Source organism: Eulemur rufifrons, chromosome 8 (assembly GCF_041146395.1).
Source record: "Eulemur rufifrons isolate Redbay chromosome 8, OSU_ERuf_1, whole genome shotgun sequence".
NCBI classification, from domain to species: domain Eukaryota; kingdom Metazoa; phylum Chordata; class Mammalia; order Primates; family Lemuridae; genus Eulemur; species Eulemur rufifrons.
In genome coordinates this window covers 108,023,040-108,038,692 of record NC_090990.1, presented here as the reverse complement: position 1 = coordinate 108,038,692, position 15,653 = coordinate 108,023,040, and the positions used below count along the sequence as shown (strand labels likewise).

Sequence of the window (15,653 nt, the reverse complement as noted above, 5' to 3'; positions counted from 1 at the left end):
CTTTTCCGTGGCCACTACTCACTACCTTGGAGCTCTACAGGCATTTCCAGTGGCTTTTCAGTTCACTTGGGATGAGGCGCTAGGTGACAGAGTTCCTGAACAAAAGTGCAAAGGGACTCAGATTGGAGATGTGTCCCTCTTCTCCAGATGTGCAACCTGTCCTTGGCTGGTGCTGACCGGGAGCCGGAATTTGTTTTATATTCTTTGTCATTTTTGCTATAGCAATTGGCATTAACGAATGGTGCACCTAAGGTTCGGTCTCTGTGGCGCTCCCCCCACCCCCGCCTTCCCTTTTTTTCTGGACCCATTCAGAAAAGAGTATGTGAGCCGGTGTGAGAGGCTTACCGCCCAAATGCTCCACCAGAAGAATGTGGTAGAGCCAGATGTGAAATGGACCTCCGCTGAGGGAAGAATATGCAACTAAGAGTCACAGCACATATTGGAGCGGAATGGCTCTCTGACTTCACTCTGGATTCATAACATTGTGCTATCCCACACCCAAGTCATATGCCTGTCCAGATTAGATGTTAAAATTGGCCTGTTATCATCTCTGATTTTTACTGAGCATCTTTGAAGAAGAAAGACTCCTTCATGGGGCTAATTGATCCCAGGCCTGAGAATTGGACATGGATTTCTATGGCCACTTCAGAAGAAAAATTTCAATATTTTAAATTCAGGTATCATATAATGTTTCAACTGGAGCACACATTCAGAATATCATAACAAAAGAGATAGGGTATGTTATTTGACTCCAAATGCACAGAGAAGTTTGCCATGACGGTGAGAACAGTGCAGCAAGAGTTAATGCCATAAAAATCACAGTATTGTCTATTGTGAATAAATCCAATGAAACTTGTTCAGATAGTATGCAGGCAATACTAGAGAGACCGTTATGTAATCACCTAAGACCTGAGACACATAAAAACTTTATTAGCCATCACTGAAATAAAGTGCAAACAAGTTCGTCTTAGAAAGATCCAAACCTCTTTAAGTTTTAGGTCTCCAGAGCCATAAAACAGTGCCTGACAAATTCTAAGTAATATTCTAATTAATCACTGGATTTTTATAGTTTCTTGAAAGCTGTAAGTTAGATATTAAAAAGGCAGGGTGAGACGAAATCTCCTCGTACTGAGCGTGAGTCCTAAGTCCTTTGCATAAAGCCTGCTTGGGCAGCCTAGCCAGACTTTTATACTAAGCAGCTGCTAGAAATGGAATGGACCATTAATCTGAAGAGTATTGCTATTTTCATATTGATTAAAGTGGGATGTACAATGTGCACAAAGTTCATAAACTGATGAAAAATTATTCCAGCTGTGCCTCTGTTTTATATAAAAAACACTTTGTGGGGGATTTCTACATTGTTTCTTTGTGAAAACTAACACTTTGTAATACACAAATAATATGACTTTCTTTAATACCATCACATACTCAGTAATTACCATGGAAAAGTATGACCCAACACGTTTGTATATAAAAGTTTCTGATTTATATTTTTCAATTGGAGGCAGTGATGGTATAAATAATCTGGGACAATTTTATTCCTAATGGGGACTTTTATAAAAAAAGGAGGCAGCTTTTGTTGTGTCCACCATCAGGAACAAATATCTCCAATGAGGAGCAGGAATTTACTTTTAAAGAATAAATTAAATAAAAAAATTCTGATCAAAATCATTACTTCAATTCTCTTTTCTAAAAATTACAAAAATCTCTTTGATAAACACTTTCACCTACCTCATAAAATAAGGGAACATTAACACCTCCAGGTTTTTTTGCTTTTTTAGATGAGGCAGCTCCAACAATTGCATTTATTTCATTGATCTGTAAGAAAATTAAATTTACTTACAATGAAGAAGAAAGGCTTACTTAACAAATGCTTAGATATATGTAATTTTCAAATATCTGGGTGACTTGAGGGGTTGGGGAAGGTAGGTAGAAATAGATACCCAACAATTAGGTAAAACATTTATAGTCACTTTGTCAGCTGTTAGTAATGGTATGGGTATGTGTCATCCAACAGATCTTTTATACGCTATCACTCCCTTCTGACCCCTGCCAGCTATGATTTTCTGTAGCCTTCATTTTCCAGTTAGTCAGGTACTTTCCTGAAATCTTAAATAGTCTAGTCTTTTATCATCATTAAGGCTTTTACTAAATAATTCCTCATAGGACCTAGCATGGTGCCTGGCATGGCCTCAGAAATCTTTGTCAAATGAATGAATGTTGAATGGGCAACAATAATGAACAAAAATGAATTCTTCCAGATTAAATAATTTAAACTTATTCTAGCTAAATATTTACTTAAAATAATCCACCAAAATTTACAAAACAGTCCAATAATATAGCAGCTTTATTTATTTTATAATTATATTCTATTATTTTAAGTAAAAAATCTTCAAGGGACTTGGAGGTGGGAAGGGACAGGTACCTGCTGAAGAATGTCTTGCCACAATACCATACTGAAGAGCTTTCGCTGAGGGACCTGGACGGCGAGGGTGAGGGCGCGAATGAGAAGATCATCCTCAATCTGGTTCCCAACCACAAAAGCGATGGAGGCCTTCCAATCGTTCTATCATAAAATCAGAAGGAATTAAATTTCAAATATTCCTGGCTAGGTAATTTTGTGTACAGCGCTTCCACTGAAAAACAGGATAACTTTCTTATAAACATTCCCTTAAAGACAGGGTTGACCTTGCAGTGTGTATGGCTCTCTGATCGAAGTAGCCGCAAGGCGGCAGTATTGTGCCAAATTTCATGCAACTTGACCAAAAAACAATTTTCTTGAGAAACTAAGCTTTTTATTTTAAGGAAGACAGTTTGAAAAAAAAAAAAGGACACTTTCACTAGAATGCTGTCCAGGAGTAATCTGGTGTTGGAAAGCAATAGCTCATTCCTATGTCACAAATGTACATTAAGATGTAGTCTCAAAAGGAGGAATCTTTATATTTTTTCCCCCTGGTACATCCTAAGACTCCAAATAGTGCTAGGAATGAATATAGAAGGAGCTGAAAAAATATTTGCTAAATTGGGGTAACACTGGATGAGTTGCCAAATGAGAACTGGAACACAACTTTTCCTCTTAATGTAACACAAGAATCCCATTACTAATTCACAAATGGGTCTTTTTCACTCCCAAGAAATAGGCTAAAATATTACACTTGGATGTGAAATTTTGCATCAAATAATTTAAAGAAATAAGTTACTGAAGACAATAATTGCAATCATTAATTTCTTTTACTCTGTTTATTGTAATTATAATTTCTATTGGGAGATTAGGAGTGGAGCTCATTGAATTACCCGCCATGAAGAGACTACACATGCAATTAGGACTTATGTCTCTGAACACCAGCAATCACATAGGGAGACGGAACAGAGAAACACGATAGAGACGTTAGAAAAGAGACATAACAGTAACGGAGGGCGCTCTAGCCATGTGACCTCTCTGGGCCTTAGTTTCCCCATTTATGAAACAAACGACTTGGGAAGGGCACTATGTAAGCTTCTCTCTATCTCCTGTCTAGAGGTCTGATTCAAATACAGTAAAACTCTCTCTTAGTGGATGGCAAAACAATATCTAAGAATATTTGAGACGGTCACACAAATTTAACGAAATGCATAATTTTATGTGATTCCTCTGGTTTCTGTTCAGTTTATAATCAGGTTGATGACAGAACTAAAGTATAGGAAGGAGAAAAGACCTTAGTGCAAATTATTTCTTACCATCAAAGAGCGATTGTCCTAACTTCTTATTTTCCTCCAGGATATTTACTAACTACCTAGCAAGATCCACCCAACTTTCAATGCTATTACCAAGACAAAAAACACATGTAAAAGCAAAAAAAAAATAATAATAATAATAATAAGTAAATGTAGATTTTACTTACAAAGTGTGTGTGTGTATGCATGCAGGTAGGTGTGACTTTATGTGGTTTCTTCTGTTACAATGAGTTTAATACATTCTTTTTGTCTGTTAATGTATTCTTTTTTTTTTTTTTTTTTGAGACAGAGTCTCACTCTGTTGCCCAGGCTAGAGTGAGTGCCGTGGCGTCAGCCTAGCTCACAGCAACCTCAAACTCCTGAGCTCAAGCGATCCTCCTGTCTCAGCCTCCCGAGTAGCTGGGACTACAGGCATGCGCCACCATGCCCGGCTAATTTTTTCTATATATATTTTTAGCTGTCCATATAATTTCTTTCTATTTTTAGTAGAGATGGGGTCTCGCTCTTGCTCAGGCTGGTGTCGAACTCCTGAGCTCAAACGATCCGCCCACCTCGGCCTCCCAGAGTGCTAGGATTACAGGCGTGAGCCACCGCGCCCGGCCTGTTAATGTATTCTTTAAGAAAAATTCCATTATTACAAAATGACCTTTCGTGCATTAGATGCCTTCCCCTTACTCTTGTCTGTACCCTCAGTCAAAGCTGCAACTGCAGTCACCATAAAAGGGTGAAAATCTCTTACATTCTCACAATAAAGTACACATGGTTCCTGGACAGGCAATACCTTGAAGTTCCTGGCAGTTGCACTTCCCAACACTGAAGATTTTAATGACTATATCTACCTCCTTATCCCGCTTCCCACTGAAAGTTTCCTTACAATATTTGAAAGCTAATGGTGACAAGAACAGTCTACCTCAGTTCTTTTGGGGACGATTGAGAAAGAGGGCCTTGTAGTCCATCACCTACCTGCCCATTAGTATCTGGTGTCTTAGTATCTTAATATCGTATATCCCCAAGGTCACCCTGAGACAGTCCACCTGGGCTATAGCAGTTCCAGATTTGTCCTGCGCTCTCCCTACAAGAGCTGGGGATCCAGGCCACATCCTCCATTTGAAGGGGTCTTAAGAGTCCAGCTTGGGTACAATTTCCCAAGTATACTCTCTCATTCACCAAATGCCTGCTCGAGAAATTGGATCTATTTGGCAAAATAGAGCTCACGGAGGACTTTGTTAGAGTTATGGTTTAGTGTCTAATCACATAGCCAGAACCTGAATAAGCATGAAATGGACCGTTGCGATAGTAACAATCCAAACCGAGGATGCCTGCGGAAAGGATGCACTCACTGTGGGCTGCAGCAGGGGGCAGTGGGATGCTAGGAAACGCACAGTATTCGATGAAGAGCAAGTTACTTCCCCGTGTCTAATTAGAAAGAATAGTTCAATAAGTGACAGTCTGCAAATATAATTTCTGACACTTTCTCTTAGTATTCCAGGGTAACCATAGATTCCAAATTTCTACCAACTGGAAGCAGTTTTAGAAATAGAAAATTGTTTTAGGAAAAATCGGACACAAATTAGATTCGGCAAAATACTATTAAAAACACTACTTCACCCATATCCCACCCCAACATGCAGTTAAACAAAGTCCTTAAATTGAAGTTCACAGGAAAGCAAGAGAAATTTAGCATAGAGAAAACAAGCACTGACCATGGGGAGAAATGAAAGTATAATAATGTGTGCAACTCAATTAACCATGGGTCCAGCAGTGTTCCTACCTGTGGGTAAATTTGTTTAAGATCGTTCAAGAAGTTTGGGTGTAATTAGTAGCATGAACTGAGAGAAAGAAAACATCAATTATTTTGGAAAAACTACATTGGATGCATCCAATGGTGAAGGAAGAGGGTTTGGGCCTGTCACACCTCACATACCTTAGGAAATAGTCAGCTCTCTATGACCCGGAGGCATATATTGTACACGATTATTGCAGAGTCTTGCCCTCGAGTAGTTACCGATACAGTCATTCAAAGGACGGAATGAAGTCATATATGGACACAATCTATTGCCTTTTATTTACTTTACTAGTCTCACCTAATTTGAAGCCTGGCAGGAGGTCATCTTATCCCAGACACTTACTAATCTAAGGCAAGAAAGTATTCATATAAATGCAGAGAACCTGGCTGTCTCACATAAGCCTACTGTCCCAGAGACACAGGGTAGATTTACAACTATTTTTATTTCATACATTGCAAATTCTCCAAATTTTATTTAGGCATTACATATTCTAATATGATTACAAAAACCCTTTCAAAGACAAGAGACAAGTAGCTTTTGGATGATCAGGTTGTGATTATTTCTTTTTATTAGCATGAATAATTGGCTGATGTGGGGAAAGACAAAGGCAGGACATACATGCTCTCTCCTGCTACCTTTGCTAGTGTGTTAGGGGGCCTGTGGCCCTGAAAGACCTAAAATGAGATTCCCACAGTCCTCTACGCAGAACTGATCAGGGCCTGACAAGCTCTATGAACCAGTAGTGGTCAGCACTTTTATTAGGAGAAGATGCATAAAAGCCTCAAGTAAAATCAGTGCAACATTTAAAAAGTCAGGTTTTATTAAGAGCTATTTAACACTGTACAGATATGCAAACCTGTACTTTATGTCAATACTCTGTTGAAAGGATAACCTTTTTGTTAAGTAAATTTACTGCCAAATGGACAGGGATTTGTGAATGTCTTTCTCATACCAGATTTTTCCTTCAAAAGGAGTCTTGGATCTCCATCAGCAAAGGAGTGTTAGTATGGGCTTTTGGCCAGCAGAAGAAATATTTTTATTACATAAAACTGGCTGCTACAATCATATTTGTTAAAAATGGATTCTAACTATAAAGTAAGTTGAAAATATTGGTTAAAAATGGATACATATTGTTATATGTTAAACAAGAACAATATAAACAACCAGGATATGCACTTACTCATCTCTCTTTACTGTCTGCTAAATAAGCACTTATTATTATAGACTCTTCTCTAATTATATATCCTTCATAATGCTATAGTTTGACTTATCATCATACTGTTAAAGTAATCCTTATTTAGGAATTCTTTCATGTGGCTGTCATGTTTTCTCAACTAGATTGTAAACTCCTTAGGTCAGAAATGATGTTTACATGCTTTTGTACCTTGTCGTGCCTGGTAGTGAATAGGAAACATAAATATACATTGACTGATATTTTAAAGCAACAGAGAATACTTGGGCACTTGAAAGGCTTTTGACCCTTGAACTATAAAGTGCTAGAATGTAGCATATCAGTAAACTGCAGGGTATACAGTCCACAGCCCTGAAGTCCTTTAGGAGGAGAACACACTATAGCTGATCTAACATGATTCATACCAAGGGTCAGTAACAATGGTTTAGGGAATTAGGCCTTGTAGCCATTCCTCTGCTATCTTATGAGCTTGATTTATGTCAGAAGAATGTCAGGATGGAGTGAGGAGAGAAGGGAGACAGAGTGAAGCAGAATATAATATGAGTTGCCGTGGTCCAGTATCTGGGAGAGGGCTGTCACCCTGACACCTGCCTCCTGCAGCACCACCACTGCCTGAGCCACCCCCATCTTTTGACCCCCTCCAGGGGTGTGTTGGGGCTGATTGCCCACCACCATTCCCAGCTCTGTTGAGTGAGGTTGTCTTAATAACATGAAATACACCATGGTGGGAGTATTCAAACTATGGCAGTGGCAAGCACTACAAATCAGGGCTTTCCACCTGGAGAACAGGTTATTAAGCATTTACCAGCATACTGAGGCTTCTATCCCAGGAAGATCTGCATGTCTAAGACTGACCTGGAGATGATTTTGATTGTGAAGCCAAGGGTAAAAATATGGAGGAAGGCAAAGCAGATCCTCTCCATCTACTGCACACAAATCCCACCCTTCCCCAAATACACACTCTGTAGTAGTGCACTGTATGAATTGATAATTGTCTGCTGATGTTGTTTCAGGTATGACCCAGCCTTAAGTACTGTCCTTCAAAATGGGCTCTATGAAAAGCAGATGACAAAGTAACTCCAGGGCTCTCGTTTTTTCCTCACCATTCCTCTACTTCCCACTCAGGCACCTGCACACTGGGACCATTGCCCTGGGAAATTCCCAAGAATGCCCTGCCCACAGGTGACTAGGTTCCCTCACATTGTGGTGTCCTCTTGGAGAAGCACAGGTCATTGTTGCATAGTGACTGAGAGCCTGGGCTCAGTAATCAGACTGCCTGGATTTGAATTTCAATGGACCAGCTGTGTGTCCTTGGGTAACTTAATTTACTTCTCTGTGCCTCAGCATAAATGAAGATAATGACAGTACCTACCTCTTGTTATGAAGAGTAAATGAGAAAACCTATAGATATCCCTTCTGAGCATAGTACCTAACAATAATCCTAGCCATCAGCAAGGATATCATTTGAGGGGGCTTCTGCTCTTGCTAATCATGAGTGCAAACATGGTTAATCCAAACATGCTGCTTCAAGTGTGGAGAGCTTATGGATAAGCCAAGAAAAGAAATCAAACAGAACATCAACAGTTGCATCATGAAAAGGCAAATATTAATTTGAATGACATTCAGTTTGTAAAATAAATTTTCTCTTTGATAATAATAAATTTGTTTGCCTGACATGTTTCTAAAGTATTTCAGGTCCTTGGAAGAGAGGACCAAAATTATTATCATACTATGTTTAAAATTCTAAAGGTATATAATTTTTCAGAGTTATGAGAGAGAATACGAGAGTGTGGAAGGAGGCAATTTAAAGTCATTTTGCGTCCCGAGCAAGTCTATCAGAGACATTAACCCATCACCACCCATGAAAAACAAACAAAAACATTTATTAGAGTCAAATGAGAAGACACTGAGCTTTAGATTTTATATACTGGCTGACTATGGAAATAATGACCTCTGAAGTGGCTGGGGGAAGAAAGCAGCACCAGCCTACTTTTCATTAGAGATGTGTGTCTGCTTTTTGCTTAAAAAAAATACAAAAATGCGATCAGGTGCTGGCTAGTTGAATTGCAACTATTAGTCTGGTTAATTCTGTGGATCCAGGCCTAAAACATGAATGCTAGTTTTTAATATAAAACCCAAAGCAACTGAAGTTTATTTTTGATAGAGAGCCTTAGTGCACCTTTCTCTCCAGATAAGATGGGCTCCCTGGCCTACTGCTTCTGGCTCCATAGGGTCCCCTACAGACCTTTCCAGAATCTACCACCCCTTTCTCCTGGGTAGAATAAAAGCTACCCACATTACTTCCTATTCACATCAGGGTCTTAAGAGTTGATTTCCTAATTAAGGAAATAAATATACCCCAAGGCTTTAGTGACTAGGACCATTTTAACATATTTCTTCTGAGATCTCTGCATTTTTACAAAAGGAATCCCAGTGGCTCCTGGACTAATGTGAAGGGATGCTCTGCTAATGATGGTATTTTTGGCAGTGGGCTGGGCCAGTGCAATAGATTCCCTTAAAATCCTACCACCTAGACAACTTCCTATTTCACCCATGTGCCTGGCATATAGTAGCATTCAATAAATGTTTCTTGAATTCAGCAGCCAAAACCACACACTAAAGAGAATTTTTATACATGCTTAGTATGGGAAGGCCAACTGAGTATGTGGCATTTTATCAGCCACACTCAGCACTTGGGAAGGAATCATGCCTCTGCATCAGTGAGCATCTGAGTTAGAGAAGGAGCTCATTCCTTTGATGTTGCAGGGCTCTGATGAACAAATATACCCATTATCATTTTGTAAATTGTCAAGTACCACATAAAAGTTAAATATTAATATATGCAAGGGAAATATTCTAATTTTCCATAGAAAGGTCTGCAAACATGGGTTAAAAGAGATGACTGCTGTTATAATTTTGAATTTGGATATGTCCTGGGGATCTTCTTTGGCTGGTTTAGCCTCTGGCTTAGGTCGTTTGATTGTTTTTCTTTCATTTTTTCACAGAGTCCTTGGCCCATCCCACCAATCTAGCACATGAACCTAATTCAGTTTTGCTCCATGCATCAGAGAGTTTTAAGACAGCTATTAAAACACCACATGGAAAAGCTTTGCAGGGAATTTTACTCCACAGAGAAACCACAGAACCACTACACACCTTAACTATCTCCCCACCCCCAACAGTTGGCTAAAATTACGGCTCCATTATGTTAGTACAATCCAACTAGTTTTATTGCTTGGAGCAAAATCTGAGGTTCAAAATGAACTTCAGAACATAAAAAGTAAGGCAAACCTCAAAAGGAAACAAGCTTCTTTGGGTTTTCAAACAAATATTACATATCAGAGACATTCTTTTAAAGGAGGATACCAAGAAAAGCCAAGAGGAGTTCTGCTAATTGCTCCACAAATGTAAAATTGGAATCAGGGACACATCATCCAAAAGGAGATCTCTTTTCATCATCATACATTAAAAGCTACAACCTTTCATCAACTCCTTCCTCAGACTCAAAACCTTCTTTTACCTTCCTTGAGTCACTTCAATGTTGTGTCACTATCTTCCATATTAAAAATTAAGATATATTTTCAAGACTCAATATTAGCTCATTACTTACTCTATTGTAGCCCTTTCCTTTGCTTTTCCAATTTCCTTCCTCTCATGTAAATGTCATATATCCACTAAGCACTATGGTATATTCCATGAATTTGTTTTGCCTTGGCACTGGACTATCCAGAGGAAACAAAACAATCAACCAACACTCTTTCTAATGAGCTATCCATGCCACAGCGCTGTTGCTTGGTTAATTCAGTTTCATGGACGACTCATTTTCCTGCAGGTAATGCAAGAGTCCTCACTTATCATTTGTTTACTGCAAGGCCACTGAGTTTAATTTCTGCTTCCATCTTGAGGGAGTACAAAATACCTAAGGCTACTTCTGACTAACACAAGGGTACCAGACTGTCTGGATTATAAACTCTATCCTATTCTCCCTCCAAATCAATAAAATGTCCAAGAAATGACAATATTTTGGCAACCAAATTATATCCCCCATAACGTCTCTAATATCTGAAAGCAGGACAAGAATTCTTTCTCTGATTTTGTGTTCTGATATTTAGATCTAAAAATATGGTCTCCAAATTATGGTGTGAGAAAGAAGGGTCATAGAAAGACGACCTGAGGGCAGTGCTAGATCTTCTAGAGAGCTGAGTTTTGTATCAAGCTAGTTGGGAATGATGGAGTCGCTCCAACATTTTCCTGGGTGTGTGCCAGAAAAACTATGAGGATGTACCTTGAGCAAGGGAATCTGTGCCCTGCCCTAATGTAACAAAAATGAGTAGCAGTTCAGCTTGACAAGCATTTATTAAATTAGTATGATTAAATGTGTATGGTGTAACAAACTGTAAAGGATACACAAAGATGACTAAGATAGGAGTGTGAAAGTAAGTGAACAATGCTTGTATCTCAAAATAAATTTCTAAAGAGACCTTTTCCTGGTAAAGACCATTTAACCACAGCAGTGGCCCTGAGTGGCTTTTGTTGGGGGAGTTAGTATGTGCTGCTTTCCAGAGCTGGTGCTATGCAGTGATCCCAGCTTCTCCAGCTGTTCAGAACAGGGGCTGTGCAAGGGAAATAAGAGGCAGAGGAGACCTGTCTCTGAGTGAAGAAAGTGGAGTAAGACCCCAAATGGATGAATGCAGTGTGAACGTATTGATCAAGATCAATCAATCCTAGTAGGAGGGCAGATCAGAGAGGGGGAGGCAGTTTCTGAGATCCTTCTTCCTAGAGTATTTGTAACTTTCTTCAGAGGTCCACACAGCTGTCACTTTCTCAGGGAAGGGTTTCTTGGGAGGCAGACAAGAAGGAGAGGTGGAGGAGAGCTGGGAGGGAAGGTGTCGCTGAAGCCAGGGGAGGAGTGGTGGGTGTAGTCAAAGGCAATTAGAATGTCACCAGTGACCTTAGCAAGAGCAGTTCTATTTGAGTGAAACTGCTTCTCGCTCATTCCTTCACTCATGCAATCTTACACACCCTCATAACTCACATATCTCCTTTATAGTACAAACCCCATTTAAGTACCATGTGACAAAATATCCCCAGTCAGTGGTTATGATAAATTTCAAGCCCTAGATATGGTTATGGTTCTTAATTTTCTCCAATTACATGGGTACATGGAGTCTATTTATTGGATACATCAGGGCAGTAATTCATTATAATTATTCCTCTCCCGGATTCCCTAATAGAGTCCTTACAATAGCTCTTTCAATGGTGTAACAAAAAGAGCACTGGATTTAGTATCAGAAAACCTGATTGTTAGTCCTGATTCCAACCACATGGGCTTGGAAAAACATTTAAGTACTTACAACCTGAATCTTAGTAAAATAATAATATTTAAAGCAGAAAGTCATTCATTCATTCAACTAATATTTACCGAGGAGTTAGAAACACTGAAATGGACATTGGGAATAGAATGCATAGGCATAGGCATAATCACTACCCTTAAACAGCATCAGCCTGGGGAGGAAAATACACAAATAAAGATGAAAAGATATTATATGTATTTCATAACTATAAAGCACTGTAGAAAGTGTCCATTTCTATTACAATATTGATCACCCTAATTTATTCACTAATGACTAATATTTACTACGTGGGTACCTATGTTGCATGTGCTACCCTAGAAATGGAGGATACAAAGATAAATAAGAGCAATTAAAAGAAATGAACTAAATCTGAATATCTTAACATCTTACACCTCAAAACATAGCATTGAAGGAAAAAAAGACAAATTGCAGAATTGGTTAGTACAATATGGAGCCATTTGTGCTCCATCTCATTCATCTTTGCATCCTCCAATCTTAGGGCAGCGCATGCAACACAGGCACCCACACAGTAAGTATTAATTACTAGTGAAATCATACAGTACACAATGCTATAAATTGTTCATGGATGTAGATAGATAGATACATAGGCTGAGAGGATAGGCACCACATTCATGCTAGTGTTTACTTACGGAAAGGAAGAAAAAAGAATGGAATAAAGTATAGGGGTGAGGACAAAATGTTCTTCCATTTTTTTTACAGTGTTTATTTCAAAAAAAGGGAAAGAATTTTTTTTGTGAGAGTATAAACATGCTTGTTATAGTACCCTTTGTACTTTTCTGCATTAAAAAAAAGTACTGGAAAGAAGTCTATGCACTCATAAGGCCCACAGGATATTGGGGGAGATGGAGGTAAGAACAATTATAATGTGAGGTGATATGTATTATACTAGACACTATCGCTCCCTGTGTCTTAGGAAAAGCCTCACGAGCAGGTGCTATTTGAAGAATTAGTGGAAGGGATTCTTTGTCCATGTCTTCTGCTTGTCCACTTTCTATCCACACAGTGGCCTCATCTCCACCTCCTGAGGAGAGCACGGCTGTCCTGCTGAGGTTTCCTCCCCCTTCACATTTTCATCTCAATACACCTTTCACCAGTCTCAATAACGTGCCCCTTTTTCTGGGGCAGAGGAAGAGATTCTGATCCCTTCTTTTTTGTACTAGAGCAAATGATCTCTTCTATAATTTAGTTCTTTCAATTCTTCCATCACTTCCTCTCCAGTTTCCAACCCTTTCCTCTTTTCTCTCTATCCTACTTCACACATACATAATCATCGTCATCTAATCCCAGTCTCTCCACTAACCATTTTCCCTTATGATTTTCTTTTCTTCATAGTCAAACTACCACAAACTCGTAACCTACATATGAAGTGCCCACATCCTGATACTCCATAATGTCCTTAAACCCTACAGTCTTGTTTCCATCTCCTTCTCTTACCACTAGCTCCACCACCATCCACCCTACTGAACTTGCATCCTTGAAGACCACTGATGATGTCCTCATTACCAGATATGGTTGCCTTGCCTTGTTCTCCCCTGGGTGGGGGACTTGAATCACCATTCTGTGCCCTTCTCCCTGATCTGACTTCCATGAAAACACCCTCTCTTCATTCTGTCTTTACTCCTTTGGCTGTTCCTTCTGTGACCATTAGGCTCTTTCACTTCTTCTATCCCATAAACAAGGAACTTTTAGGTACCTCACAGAACTCTGTTCTCCACCTCTGTTTTCTTGGCACACACTATTGGATATTCTAGTTACTTCCACAATGTCCTCTATTGCCTCTCTTCTGACAGTTCCCGAGTCTATGTCTCCAACCTTGGACTGTGATTTATAGTCTGTATTTTCCACTTACTGCTAAACATTTCTACTTTGATATTTTACCATTATCTCAGACTCAACATGTCTAAAACTGAGCTGTTCATTTCTCTTCATACCTTGACAACATAGCAAAACAAACAAAACCTCCCCCATCACAAACAACTAAAAACTATCTAAGTTCCTTCTACTAAATTTGTCAGTTTTTCTTTTTCTAGATGCCAAAGTTTTCCATTTCTCCCAGTCATCACAACATCAAATCCCCTTTCATTCTCCTCTTGGGTATGCAATCCCAATTGCTTTCTTCCTGGGGTTTTCTGAATCTGTCTTCCTTTTTATTCTCATCACGATTCTCTTATTTTAACCTGTAACTACGTTGAATCCAAACTATTGAAAACACACTTATAGGGTCTGTTCAAGCTTCCAGCTTCTCTCCATCTCCAAACTATTAATTTTTCTAAGGCATCAATTTCACCATTTGTTCCTTCACAGAAAGTATTTTAATTGTCTAACTCTTCGGCTCTAATAGGATAAGATAGAGCCCAAACTCCAAAGATGGGAATTCAAAGCCCTTTATGTTCTCTTCCTAATGTGTTTAACACCATATCCCCATTACTTTTCTAAACTCTCACAACCATCAGGCAAATTACTCTTTGTAAATTCTTGAGCCTTAATTTCTTCATGTAAATGGAATACTATTTTGGGTGGTGGTGTGAGGATTAACCATGAGAGTATGTGCAAAGCACCTAATGAAGTGTCTAGTTAGTGGTTAATTGCTGTATCTCAAACATGTCATGTGTTTTCTCAGCTTTCTGCCTTGCGCAGCCTGGTCCTTTTATTCAGAATGCTCTCCTTCCAGGTGAATTTTTTGCTTCATCTGTGACTCCTTCCCTAAACATCCCAGCCCAACAGTGTCCTCTGCTTGCCTATAAAAACTTACTGTTAGTACTATACTAGTATTGTAGTACTTACTTCGTGGTTACCACTTAGTGTATGTTAAATTTTAGTGTGTGCCAGCATCATGCTTGTTAAAGCACAAATCGCTGGGCTTCAATCCAAGTTTCTGATTCAGTAAATCTAGCATGTGGCCTGAGAATTTGCATCTCTTATAAGTTCCCAGGTGATGCTGATGCTTCTGGTCCAGGGATCACGCTTTTAGACCACACTTTTTAGTGCTTATGTTTGCTCAGACTTTAAGTGTCTGAATGTCAGGAATGCTGTATTGTACTTTTTTTTTTTCACTAATCCACTCCTCCCTTTCTATACACTGCAAGTAGTAAATAGGACAGTAGTTTAACATGGAAGGATATAATGTCCCTCAATTGAATTTAATTACTTCATGAAGCCCTGGTCAAACTTCTACTTTTTACAGTTCAAGCAAAAGTGAACAATCTTTCCTATTGTATTAATTTAAAACACTACATCGAACACAATTGCTTTGTTACTATTAATAGATGCTGTTCATTTGACTGAAACTCTCACTGAATACATGAAGTTAGACAATTTTAAAGACTTTCTGGTAGCTAAACTTCAAAATAGAGAGAAAACTTTCAACCTGTTTGTTTTTTTCTAGAACACAGGCTTCTATAAAATAAGAGTAATTACAGATGCTTATGATGCCAATAAGCAGAAAATAGAAAGGAAAGGATGCTGCCAAAAAAGCTGAGAGCAAACTTTCTATGCAGCCACTGTTGCATAGGTAAAAGGGACTGTATTTATTGGTATATGCCATGGAGCATGAGCTGATTTCCTTAGCTGGTTTTTTTTTTTTTT

At 38.9% G+C, this 15,653-nt stretch overlaps 1 protein-coding gene across 1 annotated transcript in view; it reads right to left on the bottom strand.

The window, feature by feature from the left end:
* The window catches only part of SPAG17 (sperm associated antigen 17), a 227,296-nt gene that overhangs the window by 180,785 nt on the left and 30,858 nt on the right, over nucleotides 1-15,653 (bottom strand). Inside the window, exons 2-3 of the mRNA XM_069478902.1 lie at nucleotides 2,426-2,566; nucleotides 1,732-1,818 (exon numbers count right to left, since the gene is read on the bottom strand). Of these exons, the coding sequence (XP_069335003.1) occupies nucleotides 1,732-1,818; nucleotides 2,426-2,566 (228 nt within the window). The remainder of the gene's footprint in view (nucleotides 1-1,731; nucleotides 1,819-2,425; nucleotides 2,567-15,653) is intronic.